The sequence below is a fragment of the Rhinolophus hipposideros genome (genome assembly GCF_964194185.1).
Source record: "Rhinolophus hipposideros genome assembly, chromosome: 8".
NCBI classification, from domain to species: domain Eukaryota; kingdom Metazoa; phylum Chordata; class Mammalia; order Chiroptera; family Rhinolophidae; genus Rhinolophus; species Rhinolophus hipposideros.
In genome coordinates, this window is record NC_138054.1 from 61121760 (window position 1) to 61140030 (window position 18271).

At 47.4% G+C, this 18271-nt stretch overlaps 2 protein-coding genes across 6 annotated transcripts in view; both read left to right on the plus strand.

The window, feature by feature from the left end:
- Positions 1-16684, plus strand: part of BEND5 (BEN domain containing 5) — a 52371-nt gene extending 35687 nt beyond the window's left edge. For all 3 annotated transcript variants that reach the window (XM_081055071.1, XM_081055073.1, XM_081055072.1), the window contains 3 exons: positions 1737-1885; positions 7685-7898; positions 16149-16684. In XM_081055071.1, the coding sequence (XP_080911197.1) occupies positions 1737-1885; positions 7685-7898; positions 16149-16306 (521 nt within the window). In that variant the 3' untranslated portion in view covers positions 16307-16684. The remainder of the gene's footprint in view (positions 1-1736; positions 1886-7684; positions 7899-16148) is intronic.
- Positions 1-18271, plus strand: part of AGBL4 (AGBL carboxypeptidase 4) — a 1079895-nt gene that overhangs the window by 871290 nt on the left and 190334 nt on the right. The window lies entirely within an intron of this gene.

The window sequence follows — 18271 nt, forward strand, 5'->3', positions numbered from 1 at the left end:
CCTGTCACTGAATGTTAGAGCAGGAAGGGACCTCAGAGGCCAACTAAGCCATGCCCTTTAGGGGAAACTGAAGCAGTTACTTCTTCCCTGATCTCGGAAAAGATCAAACGCTCCACTTGAGTTTGTTTGTGTCACAGAAATTCAACCTGAGGTTTCATGCAGAGAGAGGAAAAACTTTGGCATCTGCTGCTGAAACTTTAGAATTATTCATTCATTGTTGTCATTCTTTTATTCATTTAGCAAACATTCAGAGAGCACCTACCCAGTGCCAGACGCTGGGGACAAAGAGAAGAATCAGACCCAGACCCAGCCCTCGAGTAGGGAGCGCACTGTTGGGAGATGTTCTCAGGACAGTTAGGATGCTGTCAGCCCTTCAGTCGGCCAGCTTCGGCGTCTACAATCCACTCACCTGCAGGTGCACAATTAAAACAGCAGAGCCAGGAGTTCCGGGATCTAACCTCACGCTACCGAGACAAGCCATGCTTTTTCATCTGCGCTGTTCTGCTCCCCAGCCATCTTGCATTCAGCTTTGTGCAAGGCTCAGGCTTAAATCGTGGCGACTACAGAGATTCTGTCTTGCAGATGGCAGCTGCCGGCAACTCAGGAATGATACTCTTGTTCTGGGAAGCCCTGTCACGAGACATTTTAATAACAAAATCACCAATACTTTCCCTCCCACCAGCCAAAGTCTAGGATGTGGCCACTGAATGTAGAATTGCAACCAGATTGTGAGTCAGGTCTTTAGTCTATAAAGAGCTCTGTACCAAGTTGTGCGTGTGGTTGGGGGTAAGAAAAATTGGGACCATGCAATTCATCGGTTACTTAAGTTATATGCCCAGCCATGGGGACCTGCTATGGCAGTAGCTAAATCTCTGACCCCAGTCACTTCCCGAAACGTTTGCACTGGGAGAGTTTTCAGGATGCTGAACTCCCCGTTGGCCTTTGGAGCTGCTCTCCTGCAAAAGTTAATCAAATCATTCAGCCTTATTTACTCATTTTCATCCTGTTTCTCTGCCCTTTGGTAATCAAGACACAATAGGTGATTTAAAAAATAGTCCATCATTTTTACAAGCTAATGGAGGAGAAAAAAAGTGTTCCCCATAGAAACCACCAGCATTTATCTAGCTTCCTTTCACTGTTTAATCTGCACATAATTTTTGTTGATTGCATTAAAATAAAAATCAGGATAGCTGCTGGATCAGGCAATCAGGAGCCTAATCTGTATTGTACTTTAATTTCTTGGTTGAAATGCTCCTGTCTAGATGCTAGGTGTTGGGGAAGGAGAGGCTTTTGCATTTCCCCCCATTGCTTTTTCCTAACCTCTGTTTTTCCACTGTGGCCTGATCCACTGTAGTCTGAAGAGATGGGGGGTTGGGCAAGTACACTTTGCTTATTGCAGTAATCGCAGCCCTACTCCCCCAGTCTTAAGAGGACCTCTTTCCTGTTCAGTTGAGTCCCCTGCATTTCCCTTCAGGCAGCAACCCCCTAGAAGAGTGCTTCTCATTCATCCTGAATTAGAGTCTAGCCCATTCTTGTCTTCCAATTTTCCAACTTTTCCCTTGTGACATTCATACCTCACATTATTTGCAAGCCTGGGTTTCAGTGTAGTCCAATGGACAAAAATGAGCCGGCCTGTTTGTGTGTGTGCCACTATGTGCTGATAGATGCATAGTTAAAAATATTTGCCTTTTATTTTCCTTGGAGTTCTAGACAGATCTCTTTTCTTAACTGCCTAGGTCCCGCCATTGACTTGGAAAAAGTAAAGTCAGAATGTCTCGAGCCCGAGCCGGAGTTACGGAGCACTTTCAGTGAGGAAGCAAATACGTCGTCCTATTACCCCGCTCCTGCACCTGTCATGGACAAGTATATCCTAGACAATGGCAAGGTAGTGTTTCAAGCTCAATATCGATTCCCTGCAAGTGTTTGTTAGTCAGAGTAAAGATGGAGGGTACGGTGGAGTTTTCCGACACACAGCTTGACCGGTTGGTCTCCTAGCCTAGCCCTAAGGGACTAGTTCCAGAATTCATGGGTTGTAGCTAGTGGAGTTTTACGGAACTTTTTGTTTTTCTCTTCCTGTATTTTTTTTAAAAAAGGTATTGGGCCGAAACAACTATAAAACTGAACTGCCATTATAAAACAGCTTATTGATGAGAAAGATTTAAAAAATGATAGTGTGATAGAAACTGTCCTCTATGATACCAGATGCATAAAATTGATAAGGTGAACTAGAAATGCAATACGTGATTTGCAGATAACAATTCGGTATGTATCCCTTCGCCATGTATGAAGTAGCCACACGTTCCAAGCCCTGTGCTGGGTGCCGGGGTACAGAGGTGAATGAGACTTGCTTCTTGTCCCTAAGCGGCTTTCAAGCTGTATATTCAGGGGTGATTAGCCCACAGTCCTAGGACCACATATAACTCCTCAGCTTGTCTTTTAGGACCGTGGGGAAAAATCATGCAAGACAACCTAAGCACTGTTAGTAATTATGTTGGTATAGGGTGAAAGTGATGGGATAGCCTTTGGAAGTCTTAAAATCACATGATGATACAGCAGCAGGGCAGGAAGGAAACCATCCTAACATCCTTCTAACATCCAGATGAATTTGTCTGGGAAGAAGTGTATTGAAACCCTTTATGTAGGCGCTGGTCCAATTCAGTTTTAGTGCTAAATTCTCTGCCACCATGGCATACATTACAGACATCAGCTCTCCTTCTCCTCACAGAATCATCTCTGTCAGTCCATTTTTCTTGCTTTACGCTTCAAAAGGTCTCTGTTTATCCAGTATTGTTCCCCACTGGGTTGATGAAAAAGAGAAGGTTGTTGTATTTGGGTTTGTCCAGATATATCCCTGCAACTGGCCAGACTGAGCCAAAGCAAATATTGTCAAGCTGAGGAAATGAACTTGTTAGTGTTCAGGGCTCTCTTGGAAATACTGCCATTCCCTCACCTCCCACCAAGCGCCTCCTCCCCTGCAGAGGCAGATCTGACAGGCCAGGCCTTAGGCCCATTCTGCGTCGCCTCGCTTCGGCCAACAGATGTCCCGAGTCTGCTTTGCTGAGGAGAGGTGGCATGAGTGGCAGTCGGAAGCCTGGAGCCCGACTTGTAAGCATAGCTCTGTCTCTGTCCTTCCTGTGTGACCTTGTAGGCCATTCCCTTCTCTGGTCTTCAGCTTCCCTGTCTGTGAAAGGTGGAACTGGTTGATGTTCCCACAGGCTTCTGGTGCCTCAAACTATTATCTAAGTTTGGTGACCCTTCCCCAATAGACGATAAAGAAAAGGAAGGACTAGTCTTTGTTTATTGATTTCTGTTTTAGTCACGATCACATTGTGAAATGACTAGAGACTTTTTCTTAAAGTAGCCTGAAGGGAAATCTACTTCTCTCTTGCTTTGAAAACAACTAATGAACAGTTTCTGCGCATTATGGGGGCTTCTTTTGCAAAGGTATCACTTTTCCTCCCAACAGTGGGTCTCTTAAATCTTACTTAATTTTTTTGTCTCATGACTTGCACAACAAATCTTGAAAATGGCAGTTTTGTTTTTATTTTTGTCATTGTCAACCTGCTGCTATAAAACGAAACCTGGCTTTTGTTTGCAACTAATTTGTAGTCAGGCAGAGACATGTATTAAGGGAGAGGAAAGGAAGCGGACACCCTGGACGTGGATGGCAGCCGCCCAGTGTGGCGTCTCCACATCCGAGACGTGGCCCTCACTGTTCTTGGCTCTGTGGGCATTTCTGACCCTTCCTTCTCTCACCTGCATGAACAAAACCCTTAATCTCTGCAAAGCCTAGAGCATGGGAATGGGATCTGTGTCCTCGTAGGAAACCGCTTTAGTCCTGCAAAACATTTCACAGAGACATTTTTTATCAAGTCCCATCCTACCAGATGCCATGATTTTGATATCCTCCCTTAACATATTTTGGTCCTATAGTGAACTGTGGTTTATGTGAAGAAGTTACTTTCTGATTTTGATAAAGTTCATTGCTTTCCTTTAAGACATTTTATTTCAAAAGCTCCAATTGAATCCTAAAGCTGCAAAGACCGTTAAAGTTTAAATAGTCTAATTTATATATTATATACATGGGGACACGCATCCAGAGAAGGGACTCGTCTGCAGTCACACGGCAGGATAGAGGCAGGCAGGTGGCAGCTGGAAGCCAGACCTGATTCCCAAGCCTGTGCTCTTTGCAGTCAATTCTGCTGCGGCCCTGAAAGCTGTGCATTGTTCTAGGTGACCTTGAACTCGGCTGACCTCAGAAGTCCTTATCCCAAATGCCCCAGCATACACCCCTGATTGGTCTTCTCCAGGGGTATTTCTTTCTGTGACATTAGGTTGGCCTTGTACTTGAGTGAACGTCAGAAAATAGTTTCTTCTCCAAGGCACAGTTCCTCATCAGAACCGAAAGCCAGTGTCCTTAAAACACGTTCAATGTGCCATCCGTTTATTCCTTTGTGTTCAGACTAGTTTTGATCACTTTGTAGGGACCAAGAGGCACAGCCTCAACCCCTCCCCACGGAGCCGACTGTGAAGGGCTGAATCGGGGGGCGAAGGCTCTCAGCAAGTTACAAATTCAGAGGGGATAGGACTTAGCCCTGGGGTAGTTAAGGAGTGTGTCCTGGGATTTGGACTGGGGTTTGAAAGATTAGCAGGCTTAAGAAGACGGGAGGGAAAGCATTCATTCCTGGACAGGGAAAAGAGATGGGCAGAGACAGGCTGGGCGGGGGGGAAGCAAAGGAATTAACAGGACTGCGTGACTGCTGTCCTTATGTTTTACCCAAGTTACCTCAGGTAATCCTCAAGCAGCTCTACAGATTAGGTGGTGTTCTGTCTGTCGTACCGCTGAGAAAAGGAAGGCTTAGAGAGCTAACGTGACTTGCCCAGGATACCCAGCCAGTTAGGTAGAAGAGCCAGGATTCACGTCCAAGGCCGGAAGCTCCAGAGCCCATCCTCTTTCTGATACCGCACACCGGAAGTAGAAAGAAATGAAGGCGTTGAGGAGCTTCCTAGAGTGATGGACATGGTAGGGAAATAAAAGTGAGTAGCTTGGTTGCAAACAGGACTATAGAGGGGCCTTCAGAGCCGACGGACGAGGTCAGAGCTTATGTGACAGGAAACAGGGAGCCATTCAAGATCCTAGACAGTCGGTAGACAACTCACATCTTTCACAGACTTTGTGAAAAACTGCTGAATTCATCTAGTCACAGAAGGAAAGATGTGTTTTAGGGACATGAATCTGGCAGTTTCCAGAGTGAGTTAGAGAGAGCAGGGACAGGAGGTAAGAAGGCCAGCCCACAGCTTTCTTCCTGGGTGCCCTGTCTGCCCTGGGTGCTGGCAAGGGAAGTGACCTGCAGGGACAGAGGGAAACTGGAAAGGAAAACTAACTGAATGGAGACCTGCTGTACTTGGGCCACATCAGCACCCCCATGTCACTGGCAGCAGCAGGAAAGCAAGAGAACATGGGCTTCGGGTCATGCAGATTTGGGTTTGAATCTTGATTTTAAGTTTTACCGATAATATGTGTTAGGAAAAGTAATTTAGTCCCTCTGAATCTCTGTTCATGTCTGTAAAATGGGAATAATAATATCTAGTTGTTTTAATCTTAAGATCATCATGAGGATAAATAAATTGAATGGACAATACCTGGTTCAGTCCAGGTGCTCAAAAGATGTTAGTGTCCCCTTTCTCTTGTAGACCATTGGCTACGATGACTGTCCTCTCTCTTTGAAAAGTAATAAATTAGAAGATTACAAGAAAGCAAGGCTTGGAGTAGCTAAGACCAGACACCTTGTCTTCCATCTCTACAGTTTTCTGATCCTGAGTTTAATTCCTTGTTTTTCTCCCATCTCTGGAAGCTTACGTGGGTAGCCCCAGAGTGTCATTGGGGAGGTGACTTGGGCCTAGCCGGAGCAGCAGGGAGCTTGTCCACAGCATGCCTGATCTGGCACAGACTGCCCATATTCAATTCAGACTGCAGAGCAAGAGCCAAACTTGACCTTGGGTTGGTGTTGCCCAGCCAGCCCCAGGCGGCTCATCTCACTCTAGGGTCTCTTATCTTGAGCCGGATGAATAGATTTGTGGTACTAAAGTTTGCAGCATGTGGGGGGAGGCGAGGTGGATCTGCCTATCTGATATCATTCACGCCTGCAGAAGTCTGAATGACCTTTGAGCAAAAGGAAGTGAAGTCAGATGTGGCAGCTGCATTGTTTGCTTACATCTAGGGGTGGGCTCAGTGGCTTTCTTTTTTTTTTTTTTTTTTTGATTGTTGGAAAACCTCAGTAATGGTTAAAGAAAGAAGTGTTGTTGGCTGACCTGTCTGCCCACTGTGTAATGCTCACCTTCCTTTCCAAACCCAGCTGCAGTAGAAAGATCTTTAATTACCTTTGAACAATGGGTGGTGTGCAGTGTCTCAAACCAGGACTTCTCCTGAGACACCTCCAGACGGTGCAATGGTGACAACCTGCAGGCCGTTCTGGAGACAAGGACCTTTGGCAGAGCCTTTTTATTCCCCTTAGAAAGTTCAGCTTATTAGTAGCTGCCTCCCCTCCGTCCCCACAGAGGCCATTTTCACCCTCCGTAGACTCAGCAGAAATGCAACATAAATGGCAGTGGCACAGTCAAACTCTTTTTTAATGACTAATGGTAGCAAATGTTTTTTTGAGTGGTTAAAAGATCCAGAAAGGAAAAAAAAAGTTCTAAGCTGGTAGCTCATTGCTAGAACATTCTGTGTCTTCGGCATTTATTGACTCCGCACTGAAACTTTCTGAGAGCTTCCTTTACTGGAGCATAAGATTGTGTTCTGTTCTGTGTGCCATTAGAATCAGACCAGGGCACTGTGGTTGTGTGCAACTTAAAATCGTAGGTTTTCCGAGTCAGAAGGAACTTAGAGATGAGATCCGTCTCCCAGCTCAGTTCACGAGAAGCTGAAGCCAGAGATGGGAAAGGACTTGCACAGGCACAGTCCGATTAACGGCAGGGCCTGGACAGCTGCCCTCCCCACTCCAGCTAGCAGCGGGTTTCAAACTTAGCTGTCCATAGAATTAGCTAGGGAGCCCTAAACCACCCTGTTACCTGGGCCTCACCCAGACGAAATCATCAGAACGCCTGGGAGTGGGGCCCAGGCACCAGCAAGGTTTACAAGTATTGCTCCCCCGCTGTGTGACCCCATGTGTAGCCCAGGTTGAGAGCCAGTGTGCGAGAAGGTTATGCGTCCCAGCATGTTCACAAAAGAGAGAGAGAGAGAGGTCTCTCTAACGTGTAGCAGAGGAAAGAGTTCAACACATGTGTTCCTGAAGTTTGGTCAAGTTCTGAGCTGCCTTGTGATAAACGTGAGTATAGTTTAGAATCTCAGGTCTGCAACTGCATGGTTGAGTGATTTTGGCAAGTCGCTTTCCTTTTCTCAACGTGGGTTTTCCATCTGAAATGAAAATAGTTCCCAACACCTTTTTTCCTCCCAGGGTTGCCAAGAAGATTTGAGATGGCGGATATAAATCACTAGAATAAGCCCTGGCACATTATAGGTATGCAGTAAATGAGTTTCATTATTTCCCTTAAAGAAAGCTAATTTAGTATTGATGGAATGAATCCCTTATAGTTGTGCAGCAATGTCTTTTAAAGGACAAGAAAAGTTTCCAACTGCCATCCTGTCCGACTAAACAGGTGCTTGGGTTCTTATCCCTTTCAGGTCCATCTGGGAAGCGGGATTTGGGTTGATGAGGAGAAGTGGCACCAGCTACAAGTAACCCAAGGAGATTCCAAGTACACAAAGAACTTGGCAGTCATGATTTGGGGAACAGATGTTCTGAAGAACAGAAGCGTCACAGGAGTTGCCACAAAAAAAAAGAAAGATGCAGTCCCTAAGCCACCCCTCTCCCCTCACAAACTCAGCATCGTCAGAGGTAGGTCACTGCAGTGGGAACGTCCCTCCCTCTGTCAGGAGTGGAATAGGCCCATCTCTTCAGCAAGCCCTTACCACAGCTGCTCTACACCAAGCCCCGGGCCGGCCATGGGGACAGAGCCGCAGACATGGCCCTTGTCCCAGAAGAGCTCACATTTTACAGGGCAGACGAGCTGTGGACACAAGTACAGTGCAAGGAGCTAATGTGGGAAAGGGCAGCTGATGTGTTAAGGGAGTTCTCAAGGGGGGAGACCCCTAGCTGGAAAGGCAGGGAGGATTCCTGGGGCGGGGGTCACTGGATTGGGCCTTGAAGGGCATGGAGACGCAAATGTGTAAAGAGAGATACTTTGGGAAGCAGAAGCATCTGGAACAAGGGCGTGGAGATGGGAAAGGAATGGTGCTGTGTACAGAGAGCAGTAAAGGTCGAGGCTAGGGGACACTGTTTGTAGGGGTCTTAGTATCGTTCCTGGATCGGTTAATGAGAGGAAGACCAGCTGAGGGTCGCTGGACTCAGCTTCTGTTCTGGTGTTTGGGAGGGAAGGCAAATAGGCAGGTGGCTGTATCCTGGATGCTTTGATTTTCCTTCCTTCCTTCGTCCTTTCCTCCTTCCCTCCCTCCCCACACCTATCCTCTTTCCCTACCCTCTCTCCCTCTTTCTTCTTTCTTTCCTCTGCCTCTCCCACCCTCTTTCTATCCATTCACTAAGCTCTTTGTCTTCGCCAGGCCCTCTACCAGGTACTGAGGGAGCAGAGGGATAGGACATGGTCCCCATCTGCAAGGAGCTCACGTCTCCTGGGGAAGGTGACCACAAGAACAGCTGGTGACTGTACAGAAAATACAAACTACAGAGACAGGCAGGAAAGTACATGGGAACAAGCTAATTATTCTGAACACTTACCATGTTTCAGGTTCTGGGTTTTTTTTATGGTTCTGTTTTTTAAAAAAAATACTTTAACAAGTATTAACTCATTTAATCTTTGTAACACCCTTACCGTTGGCTGCTATTATAATCCCCGTGTTACAGACGAGGAAATGGAGACGCAGAGATGTTAAATAACTTGCCCAGATCATACAGCTTGTAGGGGTACAGCCAAGCAGGCTGGCTTTAGAAGCTGTGTTCCTAATCAGTAGTCTCTAGGTGTCCAGCCTCCATGTTTTGGTGAAGAAAGGAAGACTCAGTCGGTCACCATGGACCTTGTGAGCAGGCCCTGTGCCAGGTTTCGGGGCAGATGGCAGACAGATCCATGAACAGGTCAGGTGATTTCAGGCTCTGATGCAGGCCATGAGGCGTCATCACGTGATATGGCAGGATGGAGAGGGCTGTGTTCCCCGGCCGAAGCAGGTGGAGAAGGCCTGTTTGAGGAGGTGAATATGAGCTGGGAACTGGGTGTGGAGGAGGCAGCCCTGTGAAGGTCTAAGGGTGCTGAAACGCGCAGTGTAAGCAGTAGGTGCAAAGGCCAGCATGCACAAGGGGTTCTGCAGTCCTGAGTGAGGTCGGGGAGGTGGGTGAAAGCCGGTCTGGTAGGGCCGTAAAGGCCACAGTAAGCAGCCTGGATTTAACGCTGCCCACAGAAGAAAGGCCGTGGAAGTGTTCAAATCCTGGAGTGACCGCACGGGAGAGCAGTTAAGAGGCGGATGCCGTGGTCCTGGGGAAAATGCTGATGCCGTGGGCTACGGTTATAGCTACGGAAGTGGAGAAAAATGGCCAGATTTAGGGTATGTTTTGGAGGTCAAAGAGGCAGAACACAGAGAGATTAGGTGACCAGCCTGGGCTCACAGCTCCAAGGTTTCAGAGCCTGGATTTAAACCCACACCCCTGACTCTGGTCTGGGGCTTGTTCTGCTACAGCACAGCTGCCTCCCTTGCGTGGCTGACTTATGATTAACATATTTAAGGAGCCGCTTATTGTTAGACAATCAGAGGTAACCTTTAGTCAGCCCACTGTCTGAAATGGGGGAGCCTGACTTGGGAGGTCACCCTGAGAAAAGGGCCTTCCTGGGGATGAAGCCCTGACCTGCCTGGTAGGTGGCCGACCTCTAATTCCGTTACACTCCTCGGAACGTGACTCAGCAGGTCCCAGGCGCCTTCCAATGACGGGCTGCCCTACCACTGCCCCGTGGTGTACAGACATCTGTGTGTCTGGCTCAGACGCTCGTCTGCCCCTCTCAGCTTCATCCCCACGTCCTCATTGCCTAGCACAGGCCTGGTACACAGTAGGAACTCAGTGAATGAGGGTTGAACAAAGGAAACCCTGAGAGTGGCAGGGTCTGATCCCCTGACTCACCCTTGGGTGTGATTTCTTGTGAATCACTTTCCTTCCGTGTCTCAGTTTCCTCGGAGGAAAACGTACCTCTCACGACAGTGAAGAGGGCTGTCCGGGATTATAGTTTGGAAATAGTTATGTTTGAGGTGTGAAAAGAAGTTACCAACCTTTGTTGACCAGGGAGCTGCCTCCATGGAGCCGATGTGACCTCATGCTGGTCACGACTGTTCAGTGCACTTCAGCCTTCCCTGTCGGCTCCCAGTGCAGTGCGATGGAAGAATCGGAACCAGGCATCGGAAACCTGGTGTTGAGCCCAGCTCTGCTTTGGTTTACCTTTGAGCTTACCCTGCTTCGCATCATGCTTATTTTTATTTCTTCAAACCTAGCGCAGCTCCAGACCAAGTAGGTGCTTGGTGTGTCCATCTGTAAAGCCAGGACCACAGTCCTTGCCCTAGCCACCCAGTGGACCAAACAGACCTCTTTACTGTTCTTTAAATCCCATTCAGGTGATGGTCTGTGCAGCTAACCTGGTCCCCAGTGCCACGGAACAATCTAGAAGAAAACACCTCAGCTACATGACTTAGGGCCATTTCAGATTCACTGTCTTCAAGCCCACTTGCCAAGTCCTGCAAGTTTCCCTCACTGATCCACGCCACCATTGTCCAAACTCTCTTCAAACCTTCTCTACTTTTCCCAAACATGACAGCCCACACCTCTCTCTTTCTCAAAAGATGGCGTTATCTCTTCCTTCCCAGAGATAAGAGGAACTCCCACAGCTTTGAACCTCCACACCTACAGACTTAACTGCATTCCCTCCATCCACCCCACCCCACACACACACACACACACACACACACACACACACTCTTCTGCCTCATGTCCCAAAAGAAGTTTCCTTCTCTCATGTGAGGCTGGCCATTCTCTTTTTCCGGACCTCAGCCCTGCTGCCTTCCTAAGTACCTGGTTCCTCCATTTATGCTCCCCCTCTGTTGGTTCCTTCCCGACATCATGTAAATATACTTAAATCACTCATGTCTTACAAAACAAACAAAACACTCCCGAGAGGCGACTGCCCTCACCCAGTGTTGCCAGGTCTCTCTTTTCCTTTTCACATCCTGGTTTGTTGAAGGAGTTATCCACACTCGCTGCCTGTGTGCACTTGTAACTCCCCCACCGTCAGGCTTCCACTCCCTCCCTGTACTTAACCTGTTCTCACCTATTTTCCCATGGCTGCCTTCTCAGTAAATCCAGGGCACGTTTTTCACCTCCTCACCAGCACTTTGGGACCCGACCACTCCTCCTCTACTGAGAAACACACCGTGCACGCTCAGAAGTTCCTCCTGTGTCTCCGGCTTCTTGTCCCTTTATAGGCTCCTCTTCCGCTTTCCTCTCCTCTGGCTCCAGCCCTCTTCTCTCTCTCTCCAAAGCTTTCCTCAGTTGAGCTCACTGCCCATTGGTCCCATCACCCTTGTGTGCCCATAGCCCTGGGCTGAGCTCCACTCTGCTCATCCTGGCTGGTGCCTGGTGATCCGGCCTCTGGTGACACCTCTGACCTCATCTCGTGCGACACTTCCCATTTCCTCCTGTGCTGTAACCACAGAGGCCGCCTTCCTGTCCCCACTGCTAGCAGGGACCTTCCTCTGATCTTCATTTCCTCCTTCCTTCCCCAACTGCCCAGTCTCACGTAGCCTTTCTGTTGCTTTCTGTCACATCGCCCTACCTAAAATTTCTGCAGTGTTTCTTATTTGTTTATTTACTTGATAATTGTCCTTCTCCCTCATACCCATTAGAATATCAGCTTTATGAGCATCTTGTTCCGGGCTACCGTGTAGTAAGTGCTCAATAAATACTTGCTGGAGCAATGAAGGATGATTCCTAAATCTGAATTTGACATCACATGACACTTCCGAGTTCCGAGCCCATATATCCAGGCGCTCTGGTCGTCTCCTCACGGGTGTGCACATGCCATTGGCCAGACCGCACCACCCTGGCAGGGCTTTCCTTTTCTTTCCGCCAGAGCCTCTGCCTCTTCTGTGTTCCCTGTCTCAGTGATTGGCACCACCAGCTAGAGACCCAGAGATGTCTCCTCCTTGATTCCGCCACATGCCTCATTCCCTTTCTGCACTGCCCCAAACACCTCTTCAACTGCCCTCTTCTCTCCATACCCACCGCCCCATCACAGCCCCGGCCATGTCATTTCTCGCCTGTACTACTCCAGGAGCTTCCGGACTCCTCTCTCCATTCTATAGCTGATTGATCTTTCGGGAACAAAACTTGGTCTCAGTACCACCGCCCTGTCACAGGCAGTTCGTGGTGCCCATGCAAGGGGAAGCTGCTTAACACCGTCATAACCTGGCCCCTCGCTATAGCTCCAGCTTTATTTTTCAGCAAAGCTCCCCTCGAACTGTAAGATCTTGCCACAGTGAACTACTGTTGTGCCTGAATAAGCCTTGCTCCCTCTCACGTTAAGGAATTTGCAGATTTTGTTCCCAGTGCTTGGAACACAGGCCAAGCTCCCTACCCCCTGCCTGCACTGCTTCGTCTGGAGAGCTGCCACTCACCTCCTAGGTCTGCTTAGGAGAACCTTCCTCCAGAATGCCTCCCCTGCCCTCTTAGTCCCAGAGCGCCTCGTGTCTACCTCCATTCTCTCTTACTGTATCTTTGCCTCCTAGGAGCCTGGTGTAGCAACCCCTCCGAGCCTACAAACGCCTGCCTGCCATACAAATGAACGAGGAGGAAATTGACTTGCCCAATGCCATACAACTAGTTAGATCAGAGCCAAGCAGACCTGGGCTTGCAGGCTTCCCTTGTCTCCAGAGGCTTCTTGTCCTACCGAAATACAGTGTTGTTTGTTTGTTTGTTTGTTTGTTTGCTTGTTTGTTTGACTACAGCCAGGCAGGCTTTCAGTCTGTCTCCCATCCCACCATGCTCACCATGTTTAGCCTATTTGGGCTTTTCCAGATTGCACTTGACTGGTTTTTTCCATGCAAGCCATTGACTGGGTTGAGATTGTTTGTATTTCTTTTGCATGATTTTATCACATTTCGCCACATTTGCTATATAAAAATGGCAAAAGGATTGGTAAGGAGTTTCTCTTCTCTGGTTTTAAAATCATTTCTTACTGGATAGCAGGGGGATGGGGTGAACATTGACAGTGCTTTAGAAAGATGAAAACGGGAGGGTTGCAGGAGTCTTGCTTTAATGACAAGTTCCAGAATGACAGTTAAACCTTATGAAGGTCAAATGACCTTTTGCAAACTGTCTGAGTTTTCCAAATGAGCCTCAACATTGAGTTCTGGGTAATTTTTATAACTTTTTTAATAGGACACATTAGAGCTGTTATAAACCTTGTTAATTAAACAATATTCTCAAATGCTCCCTCGCAGAGGGAGACATTCCAGCAACTGCAGATGATTAATATCTAGAGTCTAACGAAAGCCTTTTAATCAACCTGAGGGGGCCATGCAGCGCCCTCACCCCCAGGAAATGAGAATGATTGGAATTCTGTGGGGCCTCCCTGCAGACCCATCTTCATGTGTACCTTTCTCTTCGGCTGCCTCTTCCAACTCACACTAGGGGCTCTGAGGGCCATCACACCACCCTCCTTCCTTCCCTCGCTCTCTCCTCTGCCTCTTTACCACCCTCATTACCTTCTAGAGCCTTAGAGCTAGGAGAATCTCCCTGGATCGTATGGTCTGACATCCTACGTTCACAGAGAGTGAATGTGAGGCCCGGAGAGGGTCCCACTAGAGGCTGCACAGTAACGAGGTTTAGAGCCAGCACCTGAACCTCAGACCGTTCTCAGCACAGGTTGTCTCCCTCCTTTTCTTCGCGTTCCAGCAGTCACTGTGAGTGGTGGCCTTCTCCTTGCCCGGGTTGGAGAGGGAATGCCCAAGTGTTCCGGTGGGTAGGGAGACAGTGCACTTGCAGTTTTGTTAGGTTGTGACCAGTGCGTTGACAGAGAAAGACCCAGGCACCCTGTGTGAGCTCAGAGGTTGTAGGCAGAGTGGCGTCTCCCCACTCAATCTGGTCGGTTCCGAGAAGGCTGAACCCAGAAGAATGAACAGGGTTTAGGCAGGTGGAATGGGGCCAGGGTAATTGGGAAGAGATGAGCAAAGACTCCGATTTGTGAAATAGCCTGGGGTGGGGAGGGATTTGCAGGTGGGTAACAGCAGAGGTCGGGTAGGAGAGAGACAGGGCCCCTACCTACTCATCCCAGTCCCTGTGGAAAGGCCAAGACAGGATGAAGCGCAGATTAGTCGGGCTTGGGAGTGGTCAGGAAAGAAGTAGTGGGGGTCAAGTAAAAGCTTTTAAAGGCTTCTAATTCAAAACCCTCCTCAGTGAGGAGGAAAGGGTGCCCCAGAGAAAGAACGCCCGTAGTACATGCACCTGAAGCAGGATGGCACCAAGAGGCAAGCTGGCCATGTGCCCGGGAGGGCTCAGAGTGGGGCACGGCGGCATGGGTTCTGCCGAGCTTCCTTCCTTTCTCCAGGCCTGGGCTTCTCGTGTTAAGTGGACGGGGTAGCACAAGATAGTCTCTGCGATCCCTTCTAGTGTTGACGTTCTGCATTTCTAAGAGGATCGCCTGCTATGGGCTGACCCGGTACACGAGATTTTGTTTCTCCTCCTTCACATTGGGTTGTCATTCCTGTTTTATAGGTAAGGAAGCTCAGGTTCAAGGAAGTTGAAATTCTTGCCCACGACGACATTCTCCAGTGGTACATTCCCCACCCACACCCCAGTCCTCTTACGTCCCCTCAGGTTTCGCTGGATAAACACACGTTTGTTGATTCATTTAACAGCTACTTACTCCATCTTGCCCTGTGCCATGCGTGAACAGTTGTACATACATAAAACAATTGTAAGAACCCCACAGGTGTGCGGTGTTCCTTACAGTATGAAGAAGGCTTGCGTACTGTTTATCTCCCATCCCTCATGGCAGCCTTAAAAAAGCACTTTGGTATCCTTGTTTGTGAGGTGAGGAATCTAGGGTGGTGACTTACAGCAGGTCCCCAGGTGAGGAAGGGGGCTGAGGCAGGCTCCAGGCAGGGCTTATCCAGGCTGCCCTTTGCTTCATCTCAGCAAATGGCAGACTCAGTACAAGTGGCTGTCTGAGCCTCATTGGTAATCACCGCAGGGAGCACCACCTCATACCACCAGGTTGCCGGGACCTTCATCTGACAATGTCAAGTGCTGCTGGAGAAGTGGGACAGCCAGTACTTGCATACAGCAGTGTTAGGAGAGCCGAGCAGCTGCAGCACTTTGGAAACCAATTTACTAGGCATCACTAGTGAAGTAGAACGTGCACACACCCTAACGTTCAGCAATTCCCCACCCAGCCAACACTGTGCGTTTCCTGCTGGTGCAGCCCAGTGGACATGTGCCAGCCTGCCTGTAATTGCAAACACTGGAGTATCCATTGACAATGAAATGGGTCAGCAAACTGGGGAATAGTCATACAGTGCAAGTGCATGGCCTGTCGTTGTACGTTTGAACATAGGTAAATTTCAGAACTGCAAGGTTGAGTGCAAAACAGTCCGAAGAATGTATAGAGTATGGCACACTTACAAAGAAAGTAAACAACGGGAAAGTAAGCAATGTGTTATTTAAGGATGTATGCATATGTGTTAACATGAAAAAAAAAAAAAGCAAAACTTCGGGAGAGAGGTTACTTCTGGTGAGGGCCAGGAGAGGATGGAATGAATGGAGAAGGGGTGTCCAGGGGCTTCTGAGGAGCCTGTAATGTCCGGTGAAGCTGGGTAGTAGGCACATGGGTGTTTTGTCATTATTTTTAAAAGGTAGGTTTACAGTGTATATCCACAGTTTTCAAGGTGCATTTCGTGATGAAAATTTGAAAATATTGCTTTGCCAGATATGTGCATTGGTGTTTGGGAAGTATGTCAGGAGGCACATTTTCCTTTCCCCCGTTAAAAGATTTTGACTCGAATTTACCATTAATCCTTGACCTTGTTTCTCTTCCCTGTCTAGAGTGTTTGTATGACAGAATAGCACAAGAAACTGTGGATGAAACTGAAATTGCACAGAGACTCTCCAAAGTCAACAAGTACATCTGTGAAAAAATCATGGATATCAATAAATCCTGTAAAAATGAAGAACGAAGGGAAGCAAAATACAATTTGCAATAAACTTGGGATTTTTCATAAAGCCTTCTCGTTTTCCTTGCGTGGTGTGTAATTTGCGGGCAATGATGCCATCCGGATCAGACCCCACCGTGCATGGTGGCGTATGGGCAGGGAGCCAGCAGGGTTCTGGGATCAGCGGCTTGTTCTGAACTTGGACTTCTCACTTTAAAGAAGGCAGATGGATTTGCTGAGACTCAGGCAGCAACCTGGCGCCAGTGTCACTCTGGGAATGGGGACGTGCTGTCTTTTCGGAGGGGGGTAAAGTGTCTCTGAATTGCCTGTCACTTGGCCCACACTTGGAACTGGTATTTTTACCGTTCACGGACTTCTATTCTGTGTTCCTCTATTTTGTTCAATAATAAAGCTTCATTAATTCTTTGATGTAGACAATTATTATCCTCATTTATTTAAGGGTATTACGTGTGCAGTGAAGGTGACCAGTGTCCTTAGGGGGCGCAGAACATTTCGGCTGAAGGAGAGAAAATCCATAAGGGATATGGCTGCAGTCTACAGATCTGAAGGGCTGTCTCCAAAGCAGATTACTTTCTCTTACTTCAAAGGACAGATCTAGGACAGTCACCTTCCCCACTCAAGGTGATCTGAGATTCAGCTTCCGGATAAATAGAGTCACTTTTTGTAAAGGGGTGTGGGGGGAGCAGTAATGTTAGATGTGGTCCAGGGTTACTGCCAGGAAGTTGTGGACACGGTCTCCTGTGTCAGTTTGTTTTCCCTATCATGTATCTCAAGTGATCTTTCAAGTCACATAATTTTTATCTCACTCAGTAACTGAGTCTCTAGGTGCCTGATGTGCGATCTGGGAAACCACATTTGATCTTCCTGTTGATTTGCGCGTTTCTTTCCGGAATGCCTGTGAAGTCAGCCTGGTATATTGGAAATGGAGTGCCTGGGTTCCAAGCCTCTCTCCCCAGCTTGCTATGGGCTTAACCTAACCTCTTGAGTTTCTATTTTCTGTTCCGTAAAAAGAAGATAATATCTACCTTGCACTGTTGTTATAAAGGTATATATATACATACATACATATATATATACACACATATATATATATATGTGTGTGTGTATATATATATATACATATATGTATATATATGTATATAAAATGCTCAGTAAATGTCGGCAAAAATATTTTCTTAATTTCTGGTTATTGGCTTTTAGACATTGGTTGGAAAATTTTGGCCTCTGGTTTCTGTAATGGGTTATCCACTAGACCATAAACCATTAGTGGTCTGTAATAAAAGCTCAGAGTCACTGGGTTAAGAAGGGGAGGCAGGTGCCTCTTTGAGAAATTCTAGTAAATAAAACAGTCCTTTGTAATGTGAAATACTATACACTCACTGATAAAATGTGTGAATGTGAATTTCCTTTTAGGGTATTTTCCCAGCTCTCCCTAAGCTAGCAGTGTGACCTTGGACCAATCACTGAACTTCTCAGCATCCTGATCATTAAGAGGAAAATAATGCCTACCTTACAGGCTGTATGGATAATTAAATAATAGTAATAACAACAATAGATACTTAATATGTGCCAGGACTTTTCTAAGCGTTTAATATAGGGTTATCTGGTTTCATGAGGTCAGTAAGATTAGTGACACTTCGTAATGTTCAGTAAATTCTTGTTACCAAGATGTGTTCATTTTAATGACCTGGGCAGCTTGAACCTGAATAGTATGGAATGCATGAGAGACAGGAAAAAAGTATGCATCCTACTCATCCCTTTTTTCCCTAAGCACGGCAAAAATACACCCAGAGGCTCCGTGCATTTTCCTACACAGACTAATGCAGTATGATACCTGCTTATAGATGCTTTTGGGTGAGTGGGGGCGGGGGGAAGAGTCATGGAAATACGTGTTTAAAAACGCTATGACATGAAAGTGCTTTGTGTAATGTACGGTGCATACATTAAGGACAACAGGGTTGTGGAAGATTGTGAGAGCTGAGTTCAAATCCTGAC